Source organism: Halichoeres trimaculatus, unplaced genomic scaffold, assembly GCF_033239565.1.
Source record: "Halichoeres trimaculatus isolate MK-OKI-2021-1 unplaced genomic scaffold, fHalTri1.1 fHalTri1_scaffold_10, whole genome shotgun sequence".
In the NCBI taxonomy this organism is placed as follows: domain Eukaryota; kingdom Metazoa; phylum Chordata; class Actinopteri; order Labriformes; family Labridae; genus Halichoeres; species Halichoeres trimaculatus.
This window is the reverse complement of record NW_027437187.1, coordinates 2,763,769-2,783,382: the sequence shown is the minus strand read 5'-3', so window position 1 is coordinate 2,783,382 and position 19,614 is coordinate 2,763,769. Positions and strand designations below refer to the sequence as shown.

At 41.0% G+C, this 19,614-nt stretch overlaps 1 protein-coding gene across 1 annotated transcript in view; it reads right to left on the bottom strand.

Moving 5' to 3' along the window:
- Positions 1-1,111: 1,111 nt before the first annotated feature.
- LOC141796316 (complement C3-like) overlaps positions 1,112-19,614 on the bottom strand; it is a 42,945-nt gene continuing 24,442 nt past the window's right edge. Inside the window, 20 exon segments of the mRNA XM_074677354.1 lie at positions 1,112-1,196; positions 1,198-1,251; positions 2,511-2,655; positions 2,770-2,853; positions 2,966-3,058; positions 3,721-3,810; positions 3,917-4,019; positions 4,098-4,187; positions 4,274-4,364; positions 12,918-12,966; positions 13,070-13,151; positions 13,263-13,325; positions 13,433-13,588; positions 13,686-13,764; positions 14,228-14,232; positions 14,560-14,639; positions 14,853-15,003; positions 18,910-19,005; positions 19,136-19,295; positions 19,408-19,483. Of these exon segments, the coding sequence (XP_074533455.1) occupies positions 1,112-1,196; positions 1,198-1,251; positions 2,511-2,655; positions 2,770-2,853; positions 2,966-3,058; positions 3,721-3,810; positions 3,917-4,019; positions 4,098-4,187; positions 4,274-4,364; positions 12,918-12,966; positions 13,070-13,151; positions 13,263-13,325; positions 13,433-13,588; positions 13,686-13,764; positions 14,228-14,232; positions 14,560-14,639; positions 14,853-15,003; positions 18,910-19,005; positions 19,136-19,295; positions 19,408-19,483 (1,832 nt within the window).

Genomic DNA, 19,614 nt, shown 5'->3' with positions numbered 1-19,614 from the left:
TACAGTTGATAAAGGGGAGCTATCAGGGCGCATCGATTGTGTCAGGAAAGGCAGTTGGGGGTGAGTTGCAGGTGTAACGGAGTGGGAAGACCTTGCCCATAAGAGACTCCCTGAGTGTCTGATGATAACTTCCTTCAGCATCCTCTGGCACTTTGATCTGGTTGAGGCGGCTTGAGCCTGTTCCGTGCTGGCCACCCCTGAAGGAGAAGCCCCTGAGAGAGTCACCGCTGAGGGTGGGTCGGCCGGCGGGACAAGTGGAGTTTGGAGTTCTGCAGCACCAGCAGAGCAATCCAGAGCCTTATTCATCGTGGATGGTATCAGAGGACAGCCCCAAGAATGACGAAAGGACGATCCCAGCAGAGTGAGCGCAAAGTTAGGCAGAGAGCAGCAGGCAGAGGGGCAGCCATTCAACCAACTAGCAGGTTGGCACCAAGTTGCTGGGAGGGCAAAACGCTATGAAGCTTTTCTGCTTTCCTGTGAATTAGCCAGGGGAGGCAACTCATCATGGTTTAAATATCGCACCTGCAACTGTGTCTCAGGAGATTCAGTAAGATGGACGTTACCTCCTCTCTTCCCTAGGCCCCCTACTGCGCACCAGGGCCCAGGGTGTTGTTGTGGTGCTAACCAGAGCCTTGGGCTTGGCTACGAGGCAAAGCCAGCAGTTTATGGTAGTGGCACCCAGATCTTGGTCCGAGGACGAAGTAGGAGCAATGGCAGCTAGTAAGGGATCGTAGGAACTGTGTCGCCCATTTTACCAGCAATGGTGAATACTGTTACTGTTGCAAAGAGGAATATCTCCAATTGTTTCTCGATGTCCTGAATGTTGTTGAATTTGGAAATTCTGCATTCCAACTCCCAGAGTTTTTGCTGAACTCTGCTCAGCTCTGGCAGCCAGTCGGTGAGGTAAGCCATAGTTTTACAGGGGGGAACCTGTTGTTTATTTATAGACGGAACGCGAACGCATGTGCACTTCAACTAGTGCATTAGCTAACGATCAAGGCCTTGATATTTTAATCACAAAAGAGTGTCACTGTAATTTTCACATATTTTTTCACAGCTGGGAAATGCAAAATAACTGTTTGAAATAAACAGTTTATGTCCTCGAGTGCCTCTACTGCTGACATCCAAAGAGTGCGTACTGCTGGACCAGCTCCTCCATGCCCAAACAGGTCAGTCTGTACTCGTCCTCTTGACACTGCTTGTGTGGGCCAGTACTCGATCCAGGTTTTCTCACCCAGTACATACTGAAACCTGGAGAATGAAAAGAGAAACACAGAAGTTCTTCACATGGTTGCAGTGAATCAAGAGGTTTCAGCAATACACAGCTAAGTGCCTGCCTTAGCAAGTAACTACCATATCAATAGAAATAGAAAAGTTAGCCCAAAGTAGCATAAACCATTTAGAAGGAACAATAACAGCTGATTGGTTCCTGACATTCAATAAAGGGGTCAGGATTTGGTTCTTAGGGTTTTGGTTCAGAGGACAAAGGGACTGATCAAGGATCACACTGACTGGGTAAAACAGATGGAGACAGGGGTTGATCTTTGAAGGTGTGTTATAAACCAACAGGGACATACTCAAACATGCTAACACTTGACTGGTTTCAAAGAGGTACAACTTTTTAAAAATGGAGAGTACTATTTTTTTGTGTCTGTTTATATTTCAATTTACCTGTAGCCCTTTCTGTTTAGTGCAGTGTTATTAATTTCTTCAAATGATCCCATGTTTGGTTAGGATAAGTATGTGAACATTATTCTACCACAGGATACCGTAATTAATTTAGTCTTGGGAATTTCAAAGATTGAAAACAAGGAATTGAGGCCTGGGAGGCTCTACTAAAAAGACGTGATGGGAAAATTGGGGATGTTAAAGCAGTTCAAACTGGTTCATTTTGGTTTCTCTAATCTGATCTTTGAGCTAACTAATCTTTGGGTTAAACTTGCACAACACATTACCTGTTGTTAGTGTCATAGATAAAGAGCAAGGGGCAACATAAGGTTTAGTAAAAATGAAGCCTATGCAGAAGTGCTAAAGTTGCTGTTCATTGAGAATCTGCTTGAGGCTGGCTGCAGAAAGACCAGAAGTCTCGAACACACCCAACCATAAGACGGACTTTTACAGCATCAAAGACATATTTACAGCCTGGTTCAAGAAACGGTTAAGGTCAGAAGGAAGGTCAGTTTGGAAGTTTTTAGGATTGTTTGATTGTCCAGTCAGAGGCACAGCTCAGGTCGCATGACTGGTGAGTGTCTGTAGCTGTTAGAAAAGAAACTCAAAGCCAGCATCATTATCAAATATGGCTGCGTCCGCAGATTGGCTTCACGTCACAGTATCAAAAACAGATGAGAGGCATTGCAGCACTCAGCACTTGCTGAGTTGGTGGTGAGAAAATCTCTACACTGTTTAAAAGGACCTAAAACTGAAACATAGGATTAGAACTTTTAATTAATGGAAATAAACTAGTGAAACTCAGAGGTAAAAACACATTAAAACAAAAAGACCAAACTTACGATTGGTTTTGCTCGTCTCTGTGAATATCTTCAGATGTTCCCATGATCAGGTAGGTTTTTCCTGTCTTCAGGTCTAAAGACTCTCTGCAGTGCTGGTAACTGAGGAATGTGCGTAGACTACCAGCAGGACCCACATCATAACTTCCTATGGATTAAATAAAGGAGAGAATGGTAACAAAGATTCAGTTCCATGTAAGGTCCTTTATAAAGACTTAACTCTTTATTTTTTCTTTGTAAAAAAGTATGGATTTATACCCACCTTCTTTGGGGGCTTCAAGTATCCTCATTGTATAAATATCAGTAGACAAACCGTCTGTGAAACTTTCCAGTCGAACTTTGTACACTGAGGACAGCGAAGAAGCACATTGTGAGCTCTTTTGCTTACTCTCAGACTCTTACAGAAATATTAAACACACACATTCTTTGGGCTAAAAGCGTCTCATATGCATTCTTACAGAAGTCTATTCTGCTGGTCGGTGTACTCTCACAGGCCTTAGCTGTCCGCTGGGCGTTGTCAATTTGACCCTTCTTCTGCATGCTGCAATCCTCTGTAAAACATGACGGACACAAAGTAAATACACACTGAACATCATGAGCATTTAAAGTCAAAAAAACGCTTAAAAAGACTTAATATGTATCCAGAGCTGTTCTGATTATGGAGGCCTTTGTTTTATGACAGGGACATCTGAACATTATGTTTAATGATGTGAAATGTTAGCATAAACATTTCCTGCAGATGTTCTGTTCAGTGTTTTGCGATATAAAAGTTCAATTAAACGGATTATTGTATATGAGAGACTCAGAGTTTTAACTGTGTTTAGCTCTGGTTTCATCCTTTATCCTTGCTCTATCGTCATATCTGTCATTACTTCTGTTACGCTCTAACTTTACAGAACTGTCACCTAAAACACGTTAGGGCTGACAGGAAACATGGAGTACGAAATCAGCTTGGAGTTTACTGTTTCAATCAGTCTGTTCCTCCGTATGCACTATTTTATTTTTCATTTTAAAAACTGTCTTTGACAAAAAATTTTCCATCAAGAGACATATGTTGTCCAGGATTGGCTAAAAGTATTCGTACAGTAAATCGGACATTACTTCCTCAGCTGGGAACAGAAATGTTAAGGACATAAAGTTCATGTCTGATGTCTGTAGTGCATACAAGTGTTCCTTTTAAAAGGTTTTTGCAGATTCATTGAAATCTTTTTACCTTCAGCACATGTACATTCATCATTTCTGCAGAGCCTCATCAGCTCTCCAGCTCTCCTGTGTGGATGGTAGAACTTCACACAGTGTGTTTCTGCAGCAAAATACAAAGAGATTTAAAACAAACATCATGGAACTTGTAGGGAAATTTAATTAAACCGTGTACTGAATACTGTAAGAACTACTTTAGAACAACTTACGCTCGTAGTATTCATAGACAGACACAGCAGCAGGTTGTAAGACTCCCACTTTCAGAGTCTGATGGATCCTAAACCTGATCTCTTCTGGTTGTGTGTGAGAGACCTGAAGAGAGATGGAGGACAAAGGTGAGACGGGACAAAAAGTGTCAAAAGAGGACTGGATCACAGATTGATCTCTTACCTTGTCCAAGTAGATGATGAGGGAGCCTTTTTTAGACAGGGCTGTGTTCATCTCGTACTTGGAAATCATGCGGGCACGTCCTTTGGCTAACTACACAAATACAAACACATGCATTTAGTAATAAACTCTGATTTCCTGTTTGTGGCTTTGGTGAGTGTGTCTGTTTAGTTTTTTACTTTTTCCAGGTCTTGTGTGTTTGGAGTGTAGCCAGTTAGCAGGCCGATATCCAAGACTGACATGGTAGCATCACGTTCTGGGTCTATGTACCTGAACAGAAATGGGACAGTACAATTACATCCAATGTTCACTTCAAGAAGACAGGTCAAAAAAACAATGGCACTAATTTGAAGTCAGGCAAATCCTCCTTCCAGGTCTGAAAGCTGCTACTGAATCAAGCTGGGCAAAAAAAAAACCTTATATAACTCCTCTTTAGGGTGTATTGTTAAACACTGATAATTAGGGCCTCGGGCTTGCAACGAGTGGTTTGTGTGGTTTGATCGAGAATGGTGCGCTCTGACTTTTCTCCTTATTTCAAGCCATTTTGGCCAAGTTATTTGCAAAAAAACAGTGAAAAAAGTCCCATTGAGAATGAATGGGAACCTTTACCTGCCTTCCTAAATTTGCCTCAACTTTGAGATGTTAAAACTTCAGCATACTTTCACTTACAGACTCCGTTTTTGCTTCAAATTGTTCACAAATCTAAGGAGTATTCAGGTATTGTTGAGCATTCATTTAAAAGTGGATTCATTTAGAGTGAGCTGTAGCCCAGCCTGCAGAGGTCCAGGGGCCTGCAGGAGCTAACCTTTGACCCTTGGACAAATTTAGCCTAGCCGTGTACTTGAGATGACTCTTCATTTCACCAGGATTGAAAGATTTAGTGCCCACAGCTGTCTTGACCAAGGTCTGCTCAGTGACTACATGTTACAGAAAAACAACCTACTGACACAAAGTCTGTTTACCATAAATAGGTACTTTGCATGCATTCAGGGACACACCAGTAGTATAAAGGGGGCTAGGACATAAGGTTTAGAGAGTAGAGGAGAGTTTTGTCTGTGTGCCATCATTGTGTAAACTTCAAATAAAGATGTTGGACTGAAGCTGCCATTGGATCTCCTCTTCTTCATTGAACTCCGTCTGTTCTTCATGCCAGTATTAGGAAAGTGGCCTATATCATAAACATTTTTTAAGATTTCACTTTTCAACCAACATAAACTTTTCAGATTTTGACCTGAAACCCAAGCTCTGAGAGTGTAGGTTGTCTTCAGCCATAGTGGAGAAGGCTGCTGCTGAGATGTTACAACTCTCTGAAACAAATAGTCATTACTTCCAGAATCTTCACTCCAGAAACAGTAAAGAATACATTAAAATTAGGGCTGTCAATCAATCAATTGAAATATTTAATCCCAATTAATTCCATAAATGCTCAAAGTTAACTGGCAATTTATTTCAAAGTGTTTGAACATTTTTCTTTAATCTTTTCCAAATGTACCATTATGTGCCATAAATAATTTTCAAGTTTAAAAAACTAAATAGCCATTTTTTTTTTCTTATTTGGCAGCTCAACACAAACTGATAGAGCTCATGCATCATAACAACAGATGAATTGTCCAACAAGTACTTTTGATCAGACAAAAATTGCATAATTCCCTGGACACTTCACACTTCAATAATGTTCTCAATGGTTGTATCTCTCTGCAGCCCTTGTACATTTTGCCAGCCAGTGGTATTTCAGGAACTGGCAAACCATGTTGTGCTTAAGGATGCTTCAGCCCCAAACCCCAGCTTGTTTGGCCAGTGTGACCACAAGTGTGTCATGATTCACTTCTCTGCTTTGGGAGGTGGGCTTCAGCACGGTTCACTTCATGCACGAGCACAAGCATGCAGACAGCACGTATGATCCATGATGTATGATCCATGACGTATGATCCATGACGTATGATCCATGACTAGGATCCATGACGTATGATCCATGACGTATGATCACTGTGTCCACACCTGACCATCATTTTGAACAAATCCAGGGTTTAGAGGGCTGTGTCTGACCAAAACCACTTACCATCAGTCAAAAAGTCTCCAATATTGTAGCAGTGCTCTCTGTGTCTATTTGGGCTGACTCTGATGAGATTTCACTTTATGTAAACAGATGCTTCACGATGAGGAAGGCAAGCCATGCGTGTATGTGATAGCTGCTAAAGTCTACTTTGTATGACTGCTGGCTGTACTGAGCACAGGACAGTCTGGATGGCCAGTGGGCCATCTGGCAGTGCTTTGCAGCTGCATTTCCCACTCAAAACACTGTCTTTATTCATTTCTACCTGTCAACCACAATGTTATGTTAGTGCTGTATTGAATCCTGATTTCCCAACCTAAGGGGTGGGCCAAGGCTCATACACAGAACGCATGCACATTAATCGCGCATCACAGAAGTTAGAAATGTGAAACGCATTATAAACGCATTATAATTGCATCAATTTCCACAGCCCTAATCAACATGTTACCTGGCTTCCCCAGCCTCTAACAGAGTATTTTAGCAAAAAATTGTACTGTTTGGCCAAAAAATGTGAGCGAAAACCTCTTTTTCCCATAACCTGCGGAATTATTATTTCTGACCTACTTCTTCACTTAAGAAACCTTTGTCTCTACATTTTTCGATCGCTGTTCATTTCTTGCTCTACAGACTTGTGAAACACATCATCATGTTTATCAGAGTCTTCAGATTCTCATGTCAGCATTTTTCTGACAGTCCAAAAAACACTTTCTCTGTCTCTCTGTCTCTCTCTCTCTCTCTCTCTCTCTCTCTCACACACACACACACACACATACACACATACACACACACACACACACACACACACACACACACACACACACACACACACACACCTCCTTAAAATTTAGTCCAATTTTTACCATCGAACTTCCAAACTATTTAGCTTCTTCAGGAGATGATTGCTATGACTTACCCTTAAAAGTTTTTATTTATTCAACTTTTTCTGACAAAATTTCCCCCTTTAAAATGAAAGGGGAACAAAATCTGCTAAAACTTCAGCATACTTCCACTTATATGTTGCTAGGTGCTGCCCTGTTGGCTATGGCTGCCTTCTGCAGCAGTTCTCTTGTCTTTGTCAGTTTGTTGTAGTTTTTTCGTCTCTTTTTTTCATAATTTTGTATTTGTAGTGGATCATTGTGTGGTGATTCATGTGTGCTGCTTTGGTGGACTGCTCCCAGTCTCCCTCCTCCCCTCTCTGTTGGGCTGCTCCTACACACCTGCATCTCATCCCAATCAGCAGCTCCAGCTCTTAAGCTCTGGCTGGAGTGGGGCCCGGCGCCAGAGTATTCCTGCTCATTCAGTGGTACAGCGGCCATCTTCGGGAATTAAGTATCACAAGGATTTCTAGTTCATGCTCTAAGCTTATGTCCCCTTTTCTAATCCCCTGTTTGTCTATTTGTTCCAGTGCCTCCACGAGCAAACCTCCTGCAGCCCAACCTCAGCCACACAGCCTCAACTCTCTGGGATTTGGACAGTTTCTCTCAGTCTCTCACCTTCACTCTCTGGATCACTGCCTCTCAAGCTCGGACTCTGGATTCATCTACATATCTCTCTGATTTAATAAATTCCCTCAAACTGCTTCCTCTGCCTCCGCCTCACTTCTGGGTCCTGTTAAATTACAGTTGGTTTAGTACAAACCATCACACATTGCTTAGTATAGCTCATTTGTTGGTCATGGACTCCAAACTTTTTGTGTCTTCAGTGATATTTTTATTACTTTTCTCCTGTGTTTGTCTGGAGATCTGACATGTAACCATGGCTGCATTGTTTACATGTGAAATCAGCTGTTAGCAGCCTGTAGCATGTCAATGCTAACTGGTGTAAGGCTTGATGTCTTCCCACAAGCTGAGAAGGAAGTGAGGATGACGTGCTGGTTCTCAGGTGTGAGCTAAGAAGTGACGACATGTACCTGTTCTCCATCCATTATTATTGGGAACGTAAGATCTATCTCCAATAAGATGGACGAGCCAGCTGTGCTAACCCAGCAACAGAGGGAATACCAGAAGGCAGAGTAGCATCACGCTATTCACAGACATGGCTAACAGAGCTAACACCAGACACAAACGCCATGTTGGAAGAGCTTCACCTCCTGTGAGCAGACAGGATCCAGGAGACAGAGACTGAACAGACTGCTGAAGAAGCTCAGTCCTGGACCCTGTGGAGGTGGAGACTGGCTGAACTGGATAATGATGAACAAGCTGTCAGCATCTATTTTTTTAGGGACCTTTTTGCAATTTCTGTACACTTTCTTACTTTTGTTTTCCGGACTGCTGCTGGGACTTCAATTTTGTTGTACTTGCTACAATGACAATAAAGTTCTATTCTATTTTTTCTATGACAGACTGAACTAGAAAAGCAATTTCTGAAGAAATTGCGCTGTGATTGCAGAATGCTGAAGCAGCTTGCGCTGAACTGCTAATGCAACAAAAGCTGAACCTGAATGACTGAAGATATGTCTGAAAATGGTTGAAAAAGTCTTGAAAAGCTTACGCTCAACTGCTAATGCAGAATGCTGAACATGAATGACTGAAAATTTGTCTGAAAATGGCTGAATGAAGTCTTAAAATGCTTGCCCTGAACTGCTAAAGCAGAATTTTGAACAAGAATGACTAAAGTTATGTCTGAAATCATTTGAATTAAGTCTTGAAAAGCTTTTGCTAAACTGCTAATGCAGAATGCTAAACATGAATGACTGTAGGTATGTCTGAAAATGGCTGAATGAAGTCATAAAAAGCTAGTGCTGAACTGCTAAAGCAGAATACTGAACATGAATGACTGAAGTTATGTCTAAAAATATTTAAATTAAGTCATGAAAAGCTGGCACTCAACTGCTAATGCAGAATGGTAAATTAACCGGCCATGAACTCTTGGATGAAAGGAAATTAATGGATGAATCAGTTAAATGGATAAATGAATTTAAAGTTGAAATGGCTGCATCTTTTCAAAATTTGAAACAATGAAGTAAATTTTAAAGAACATTTATGGAAGAAATGACCTGAGTTTTTAATCATGTAAGCCTTTTAGCTTACTAACTAAACCAAAGGGCCGATAAGAAAAATGATCACACCGTAGGAATCCTGAGACCCTGAGGAAGCTGTCTGTGTAAATTTCATGTCTAAAGATGCAGAAATAGGCCCATGACAGCGATAGATAGATGAGGGAAATTTGACTGATCTCTGAGAAAACCCCTCAGGAATTAACATTGGAGTACATGGGTGCCGGAGCTGACATTGCCCGACAGTTGGCCATTTTGTGAAAAAGTGCTCCATCCTTTTGCTTCAAAAACCACTTTGTCAGAAGCAGGACAACATAACCTACATTTTGACATATAATATGCCTATGTGGGGCAAAAATTGTGACCTAGAGAGCAGTTTACCCAGAAGTTTCCCAGGTTTTGTTTCCCCCTCTCCCACTCTAAGCCGAAACATTCCGTCCAATACACACCAATGTTAAATGGCTGGAAGAGCTGAAATGCATCATGACCTTTGAAGGGTCATTGTGAAGAAACTACGAATGCTAGGAAACATTTGAAACCCACTGAATGAAGCCAAAAGATAGCTGAATATTTTGAAGTTTCAATGAAATTTCTAGCTGAATATATGACTAAATGAGAAGGGTTTGAAGCAGGCTGAAAAAATGTCCTGAAGGGAGAAAATTTTGAAAATTCCGCATTCATCTCTATGGGACTGAAATTTCGAAAATCATTGAATATCTTGTAAAGCATTTGTGAAAAGTTTCTGAAGAGTCATAGCCCACCGAACCCCACTAAAACACACGTTTTGAAGTTTGAACGGTGAAAATCGGTTGAAGTTTGTAGAAGTTTTAGCGGTCCAAAAAAGCGGGCGGAAGAAGAAGAAGAAGAAGAAGAAATTTTTTTGACACAGAAGAACATATGCTGTGAATGCATTACTGCATTCACAGCAATTAAATAATCAATTATAAATTAAATACTGACAAATGTTTTGTCTATTCATGTATCGTGTAACTTTTAGATATTGTACAGTTTTAGAGATTTAACCGTCTTAGCCACACAAGATTTCACAAAAATTTCTGCTCTTAGAGTGCATGACAGCAGCAGTTAGCATTCAGGGGGCTGCTGCTGAGATGTTATAAGTAAGGATTAAACAACGAGGAAGCGTGCATTAGACCGTTCTAAGGCACGACGCGGAGTGGGAACACCACGACGCGCAGCGGAGTGGTGTTACTCCGCGGAGTGCCTTAGAACGGTCTAATGCACGCTTTCGAGTTGTTTAATCCGCTTATACCATGGTCTCACAAACTGTAAACTTTAAAAGAAATGATGAATAATTTGACCAGAGAGATTGATGGACCACATGTGCTCAGTTGTTTGATCTGAGGGCACTGGTGGGACAGGAGGAGAGAGAAGTGGAGCTGTCTGCAGCGGTGCCTTTCATCCATTACGTGCACGCAGAGGGACAGAGGTGAAACTGTTGCTGTATCAGCCAATAATGGCATGATCTCACACCGAACACTGCAAAAACAACAGTTTGCTACTGAAAATGGCGTGGTTATGTGTTATTTTTAAAGGCATTATTGAACTGTCTCGAGCGGGCCAGTGGAGCGCGCAGTCAGCTGACCCGGAGCCTTTCAGTTTCACTTGTTTGGTCTCTGGGGCTCTTTCTAGTTGTCTGTTGTCATCCTCAGTGAGAAAGAATGTTATAATCATCCAGATAAATATCAAACATGTTTGAAAATTATCGGGGCGGCTCCAACGAGTCTGTGAGACGATCGTGGGGCTAAAGATTCATCTGTCAACCGCTCACACTAGAAGATAATCTTGCCCGAACGTCGGGACCGATTTTAGTCCCCGACCAGATTTCTTCCCCGATTGTCGGGAGGACCGAATCTGGATTCTCTACAGTCTCTCGGGCGAGAATCCTGTAGTGTGAGCCAGGCTTTATAGAGACAGGGCCCAGTAGGCGCGCAGGCTGCCCTCACATGTGTTGAAATGTGTGTGACGCGTTGCTATGGTAACGCGCACAGCGGAGTGATACAACGGTGATTTAACTTGCCGAACTAACTTTTCAACTGGCGTGCATTAGACCAATCTAAGGCACGCCAGTTGACATTGGAATTCTCACTGACCATGGTATAACTTGCTCTAACAAACTGTCATAAGTTCTAGAATCTTCACCACAGACATTTAAAATACATTAAAATGTTCCCTGGCTTCTCCTGCTTCTAACAATAGGAGTATCTTAGCAAAAGATTGCACTGTTTGGCCAAAAAATGCCCCAATGTCAGACAGAATCTCTTTTTCCCGTAACCTGCTGTAATGTTATGTCTGACCCACTTTTTCACTTCAGCTCCATTGGTAACTACATTTTTAGCTCACTGTCCTGTGCTAATTTTTGGCTCTTCACACATGTAAAACACATCACTGTGGCTGTTTTCAAAAGTTCCAACTATACTTATGGTGCCTACAAGTTTGGCTGAAGTTCAGTTTGTAGTAGTCCATGTATCTAAACTTGCAAAATCTGCAGTACGCCAATATATATATATATATATATATATATATATATATATATATATATATATATATATATATATATATATATATATATATATATATATATATATATATATATATATATGCGCTAGCTGTTTAGCCTTGTAGCCCAGCTTGATGTTGGAGTACACCTTGTACAGTGTATTAGCTCCTCTGGTGGCACATTTCACATGCTTGTGAAACCTGGGAAGCACCGTTTTAAGATCCAAATGATTGAAGTCCCCTGCTATGATGTGTGCCGCTTGGAGGGGTCTACTCTGCTGCTTGCTAATGCTGCTGTGGAGTAGTTCATTAGCCACGCAAGCATTAGCATCGGGTGGGATGTAAACAACAGTCACAAACACCGCTGTTAACTCCCAGGGAAGGTAGATGGGCCTGAATTTAACAGTCATATATTCCAGTTCCACGGAGCAGTGGCTGTCCACAGTCACCGGGTCAGCACACCAGTTGTTGTTTATGCACATGCACACACCTCCTCCTCTACTCTCTCTGGAATCCTTCTTCCTATCCTGTCGATGGGCTATTTAGCCCACTAGCTCCATAGCTAAGTCCAATATGGATGAGTTTAGGCAAGATTCCGTGATCGGAATAATGCAGCTGTCCTTAACAATCTTGTTAACTACAACCTGGAGCCTCAGTTCATCCATTTTGTTGGCAAGGGATTGTACACTGAGAGAAAGATGCTTGGAAGAAGTGGTTTGTGTGGTTGCTTCAGTAGCCATGTAAGCACTCCGGCCCTGCAGCCCTGCTTCTGCATTCTTTGCCGCCTATGTTGCCTCTCTGCCGGCATAGTGATCCATGAAGACCCAGGAGTTCTTGCTATGTCTGCTGGGATGTTGTACAAGTCAATAAAATTAGCAGTAACGCTCTGTATGACCTCCTGTCCTATCTGGAGGAGTTCGTGTCCATTATATCTGGTTTTAAGATCATCTATTAGTCTGTTTTCAACGCACTGGCTGGGAGAGCAGTGAGCTGCAGCTATTGTGAGTGCCGCCATGGTAACAATGTTGTAGTATGTCAACATTGAAATTTGAGTTTCTTAAGTGATAAGCCATAATCACCAAACTGTAAACAAAAAAGACTGAAATATTTCAGTCTAAATATATAAATAAAGAATAATTTCAGATTTTCTTTTTGGATCAAATTTAGAAGAAAATATAATTTTCTATTGTGTCGTGATGATTCTTTGCATTGGAACAAGTGTTGACACTTGGCTGTATGATTTCTTATTTGTACTTACAAGACCTCTATTCTCAGCCAGTAAACCCTTTCTTCTTCATCATTTTTCTCTGTAAAAACACATTAGTAGTAGTTACTCATCAGAGAAACCACAACAACCAGCCAGCTTCCAAAGAGGGAAAAACGTGATTCAAGAGAAAAAGCTGAAATTACCTTCTTCAAGAGTCACGGTCATGTTAAACTTCTTGCAGTCACTCTCCTTTTCTTTAGGCAGAGCATAATACAGTGACACCATCTATTATAGAAAAGAGCAAGCACATGAGACACTCCTAAAAATACTCACCAAAGAAGGTAAGAATGAGAAACATCAGCCATCAGACTGGCAACAAAATCACACTGAACATACTGTTAATGTTGCCTCTCCTGTTCCCTTGGCCGTCACTTCCACATCCTGATTTATTTCATTGATCTGTAGGAAACGTGAGCACAAATACAATCATAGTGATGAGAAGAAGACACAAAAATTAATCAAAGAACCAAAGAGCCACAGTGGGCCTGTGTGAAAGACTTCCTCACTTTTGATGTTCTTGTGGCGTAGTGGTTTGCCTGGTTAAAGTTGAATTTGTCCGGCTTTGCTCTTCCTGGCAACTGTATTTCTACCTCCAGGTCATACTCTGGTTCTTTAGCATTAATCCAGTACTCAGACACAGCCTGGTACACCGTAATGGTTGCCTGGAGAGAATTAATATGAGGAGATTTGGCATTCTATCAAACGTGGACATGTAACATTTCTCGAGGTATTTCAGATGGAGAGAGGAAACCTCATTACCTGAGTCGATCCATAGCCTCCGCCAACCTTCTGCTGCTTGTTGAACCATCTGACCACAGGTCTGGCATCTCCAAAAGGCCTTTGGTACCACAAGGTAAGAAAACAATAAGATTTTCTGCTCTTGATTTCATCCAGATCAAAGAAGACAGACAATGTTCTGATATGTTGACTCTAAACAATAACCAACCATCACAGAGTGCCCTCAAAAGTGCCGTCTAAAGAAAAGTCACGTGTGCTTTTCTTAGTTTCTGTTGGATCAGTGTTAACATTGTGTGGTCACTGAGATTCTTTTATCAGTCCTGTTCAATGGCTTTTATGGTGTGAGATACTGACTTCTGGCGTCTGTTTAAAAGACATGTAGCGTACCAGGCAAGAGGTGATTTATTCACAAGGTCATGAAATCATGCTTATAACCTACTAAACACTCATCTTTCTTAAATGCTTGATTGTAATGAGTCACAAACCCAAGATAAGTATCTGTACATTTTGAGTGAGACACTTTAAATGTTAAAGTAATTCTCCACAGTGAAGACGCCTTTGACTGACTCTAATCAACCATCACATGAAGCAGAGTAAAGGCACATTTCAACTCTGCTTTTTGACACTGAGTAGTAAATGTTGGCGTCCATTAGAATCCTGAATTGATAGGATATTTAACAACATGCAGATTACGAGGGGCGGAGTGTCGTTTACCTCGTCAAACTTTGCCTTTAGGGAAAATTTTCAGTTCGATTCAATTTACAACACAAACTTGCACATGCTCTAACCAGTCAACAAACCATTTTTCAAGCAAGCTGACCAGAACCCATTGCCCTCACAAACCATGAAACTGGACTAAAGGGAGTTTTCTTTATTGTGAAGTACTCACCTTGACCTTGACCAGAGCAAGAAGGGCGTATGCTGTGGCCTCCAGTGTGTAAATATGTCCCTTAGCTACTGGCCAGTGGGACATCTCTGAGGAATGAAAAAAACACAAATGTAATTTTATGAAGATGTAGAACTGAAACAAACTGGAACTGAAGTCAATTTCCCAATCCTGAAACTTGAGTATTGAAAATAACAAACGTTAAATGAATGACTGAATGACTATGATGACGACTGAAATCATCATAGATCATCAACAATGAAGCACCAAACAAATATCACCTGACTTTTTAGAGTTTTTACCTGGAGAAACAAACCGGTAAAGGATATCCCTGTTCAGTTTGTTTTCATTGGCCAGGGCGTATGATGTCATGGCAACAGCGTACGGGTTAGTAAGGCCGGGCAGACAATTCTCCAGGTAGATCACTGCTCTGTCTATGCTGCCAGGTAGACTCTAGATATAAAAAACAAAACAGGAAACATTGAAACACTATTGTTCCTGAGTGCAAAACCAATGCTATGATGGCTGAATGTTTTGTCAGTTTGTCATGCTACAATACTTAGGGGCTCTGGCTTCCAACGAGCCCCTCTCCTCCATAGCAAGCTATGCTCTTCTGTTCACGTCTTTTTTCTTCATCTTCCGTCCAAAATTTGGTTTCCCTACTCCTCAGAGGGCTTTGAGAGAACCCTCACAATTTATACATCAAAACGTGCGGTCTCACTTTTTTTTTTACCATTTGCTGAAATTTTGCCTGAGTTATTCGCAAAAAAACAGCAAAAAAATGTCTCATGAGGAACAAATGGGAATCTAGGTCTCTCTCCTCCAAATGTCCACTAAATATGAGATGCCAAAACTTTGGCATACTTTGTTGAGGATTCATTTAAAGTGGATTTATTTAGTGAACTGCAGAGCAGCCTGCAGAGGTCTGAGGAGCCTGCAGGAGCTAACCTTTGACCCTTAGACAACTTTGGCCTAACTGTGAACTTGAGATGACGACTTCATTTCGCCAGGATTGATTGATTTAGTGCCCTCAGCTGTCCTGACCAAGATCTGCTCAGTAACTGCAGGCTACAGCAAAAAACCTAGAGAGAGTCTGTTGGCCATACAAGGACAGCATGCATGCATTTAGGAAGACCCCAGTAGTATAAGAGAAGGCTGGGACATCAGGAGAAGAGAGGAGAGGGAGGGTTTTTGACCATGTGCCATCATTGTGTCAACTTCAAATAAAGATGTTGGACTGAAGCTGCCATTGGGTCTCCTCTTCCTCATTGAACTCCGTCACTTCTTCATGCCAGTATTAGGAAAGTAGCCCACAAAGTTATTACACAGTCAGATCAGGAGGACCAGGAGTGTATCTCACTCTAGGAAAGACATGTCAACTTCCACTCACAGACTCCATTTTTACTTTAAAATGTTCACAAATCTTTTGGCTGTTCATTTATGATGTAACTTTTAGATATCTTTAACAGTTTTTTGAGATTTTGCTGTTTAAGCAACATGAACTTTTCAGATTTTGCCCTAAAACCTCAGCTCCTAGAGTGCTGAACTTCTTTAGCTAGAGTGAAGCAGGCTGCTGCTGAAACCTTACAACTTTCATAAACAAGTTATCATAACTCCCAAAATCTTAACTATAGAAAAATAAAAACAATACATTAAAACGTTCACTTACTTCTCTTGCTTCTTTTTAAAGGGAGTGTTGTGGCAAAAAAAAATGTTTTGCCTAAAATTGCCCAAATGTGAGAGAAAACCTCATGTGCCTGTAATCTCTGGTGATGTTATTTTCTGACCTTTTTATCTTCTTAGCTTCATTTAGAACTACATTTGTAGATCGCTGTCCTGCCCTCATTTTTCACTCTACTATCTTGGGAAACACATCATCCTGTTCATCAGAGTCTCCAGATTCTCACAATGTTATCACAGTTGACAGGGTGGCACTCAGGGCTGCAAGAAGGAAGCTGACTGCAGGAGTGAAGAGGGCCAGGTCCACATACGCCCAGAGGATACAGGGACACTCTGCGTCCAACGATCCAAGGAGCTTGTGGGGGGGCATAAAGTGCATTACAGACTATAACACCAAAGATGCTCAATGCCCCAGGGACCCCTCTCTGCCTGATGCTCTCAACAACTTCCACGCCCGCTTTGAGGACCCGGACACCCCCCTCAGCACCAGACTCACCCCCCACCGGGTGAAGAGCCCCTCAGCGTGACCCCAGCTAGGGATGCACGATAACTTTTTGCTTGAACCGATACCGATAACTTTCAGCTTCTACAGGCCGATACCGATAACTGATAACACACACACTCAAACATTTATATATTAACCTAAGATCATGACGTGAATTCTATAAACAAAACCAAAGTACTATTATAATTGCAGCTACTGTGTACAGTATAGTGCTCGTATATAACTTGAGTTTGTATCCAATATATATTTTTTTCTACTTTGTGTGCTGGTTCTATGCTTTGGTGCAGCTGCTGGAATCTGAATTTCCTGGGTAACCTTCCTGAGGGATTAATTAAGTTCCTGTCTATCTATCTATCTATCTATCTATCTATCTATCTATCTATCTATCTATCTATCTATCTATCTATCTATCTATCTATCTATCTTACAGGACTCTGGCTACTGGTTTGATTCAAATGAATATCTTTTCACTAAATTAAATGAGGTTCACTTGTTTTTTTCTGCAACTTAAATGTCGTAAAAAATTAATAATAGAGACACCAAAATTTTGCAAAACCTCTCAAATTTGGATAAAAAGTTTTTATCCTTTACAGCAGTCCCTGCTGCCCTCCACCCACACACACACACACACACACACACACACACACACACACACACACACACACACACACACACACACACACACACACACACACCACCCCTCCCTCACAACCATGCACGAACATTGCACAATGCCGTTTTGCACAGAACTCTGCACAACTTGCACTACTTTCCAGTCCATTTGCAGTAAGTGTTGAAACGTTTTTATTGACAATGTCCATGTTTATTTTTATCTACTTTTATACTGTTTATTTATATATATATATATATATATATATATATATATATATATATATATATATATATATATATATATATATATATATATATATATATATATTTATATATATATATATATATATATATTTATATATATAAAAACTTGTATAGTGTGTTTTATTTTTTATATTTATATAGTGTATTTGTGGGCTTATACCAGGACCGGGAAACTAATTTCGTTCCACCCCATGTCTTTACATGTGTGAAATGACAATAAAGCTCCTTGAATCCTTGAATCCTTGAATCCATTTATCTTCTACACCTTAAGTTTTCAGCATAAATGCAGGGCTTTTGACCCACGTCTAACCCAGTACCCCTGCTTTCGATCAATAGACACAGGAGTTCCAAAGTTCTGTTGACAATCATCACCTATTGTGACATCATCATTACCATGCTAACCACACAGCTGTGTATACTGGTTGATGAGGTCATTGAGGGACAGAGAAACACATGTGTTTGTTTATTATGCCTAAACAGCCCCCTCCTTTCACACACACACACTCACACACAAACAGCCAACCCACACACACACACACACACACACTGCCCTCTCTCATCCTCTTTCTATCTCTCTCCCTCATACACACAGGTACTTTTACATGTTCGCACTGATTGGGTTGTTGGGCTTTGCAAAGAGCAACTCTCCCCCATGTATCATGTCATGGTATATGCCCTCGGCTGTACCGCATATATGGAAAAAAAAAAAAAAAAAAAAATTATATATATATATATATATATATATATATATATATATATATATATATATATATATATATATATATATATGCATAAGGTACTTTTGACATCACTTAAACCAGAAACCAGAAATGTGTGAAAGTGTTTGGTAAAGTCAGTCTCAAACACGTGAATAAGGTATGGTGACATCCCTCCTGTGTTTCTGAACTATTTTATGAATGCAAAAAGCCCGGCCGCTGCCAGAGCCCCTCTTACAATTTCTGTGGAAATTGTCTACTTTATCCATCCACTCGCAAGGCAGAGATGAAGACTTTAGGTGAGATTGTTGTTTTTTTTTTTAAAAAGAAGAGCAAAAATTGGTTCAAAATTCTAAAAACTATATTCTGACACTGTTCTTAATAATAAAAATACAGGTGACTAGCTTTCAGCTTGCATTAACTATGTGTACTATGTCACAAGTCTTATCAGAACTTACTGTCTAACTCTAAAAACAATTAAAGCAGCTGACTAACTTTTTTTCTCCAGCACAGGGTGAAGGCAGAACACTGACAGAGAGATGACCTCCATCAAAACAAAGATCCAGGAAGTGTCATACTCACGTTAACGGTGGCAGAGCACAGTGCTCGGGACTCCTGCATCGCAATGAGGCAGAAAGCTGTCATGGAGGCGTCTGAATCTGCGCCACGCACGTCACCCTACACATGCACAGACATGGTTTTCATTACATTAAACAATGGCCAGTGAGGTGAAAGAGTTTCAATATCTTAGTTATCTATGGTCAAAACATCAAGCTAAAATATTGATGTCAATAACAAGGAAACGCACAATCATCTCTTCGTGGATAACCTTCCCGATTTCCCTAAACACGCCATCAGGTTGCTGTGTGTTGAGTATGAGGAACTTGACAGCGTCACAGATCACGTTGGCTTGCACTGCCACAAGATTCTTAGCCATAGAAAACACCTTGACAACATAGGCTGTCAACCTTAAAGAAGAGAGGAGCAGAGAGGGTTTAAACATTTAGATATTTTTAGAGGACATAAACACATCTACACTGAAATGAGAACATTAGGATCAGGACTGGTCCGGTGCCTTACCAAGTACTGCTTTTGTGAGTGACCCACACAGCGAAGGACCCATCATTTTTTCGGTAAGTGAGCTCTCTCTGGTAGCCTGGACAGAAAAATCTTATTTTAATATTTGTATACTCTTTACTGAGTCTTGTGCATTTGACAAGAGCTGGGGAAGTCCATAGCATGCAAGCTCTGAGAAGAGGTGGGCGTTGGTACAGACGTGCAGTGTAG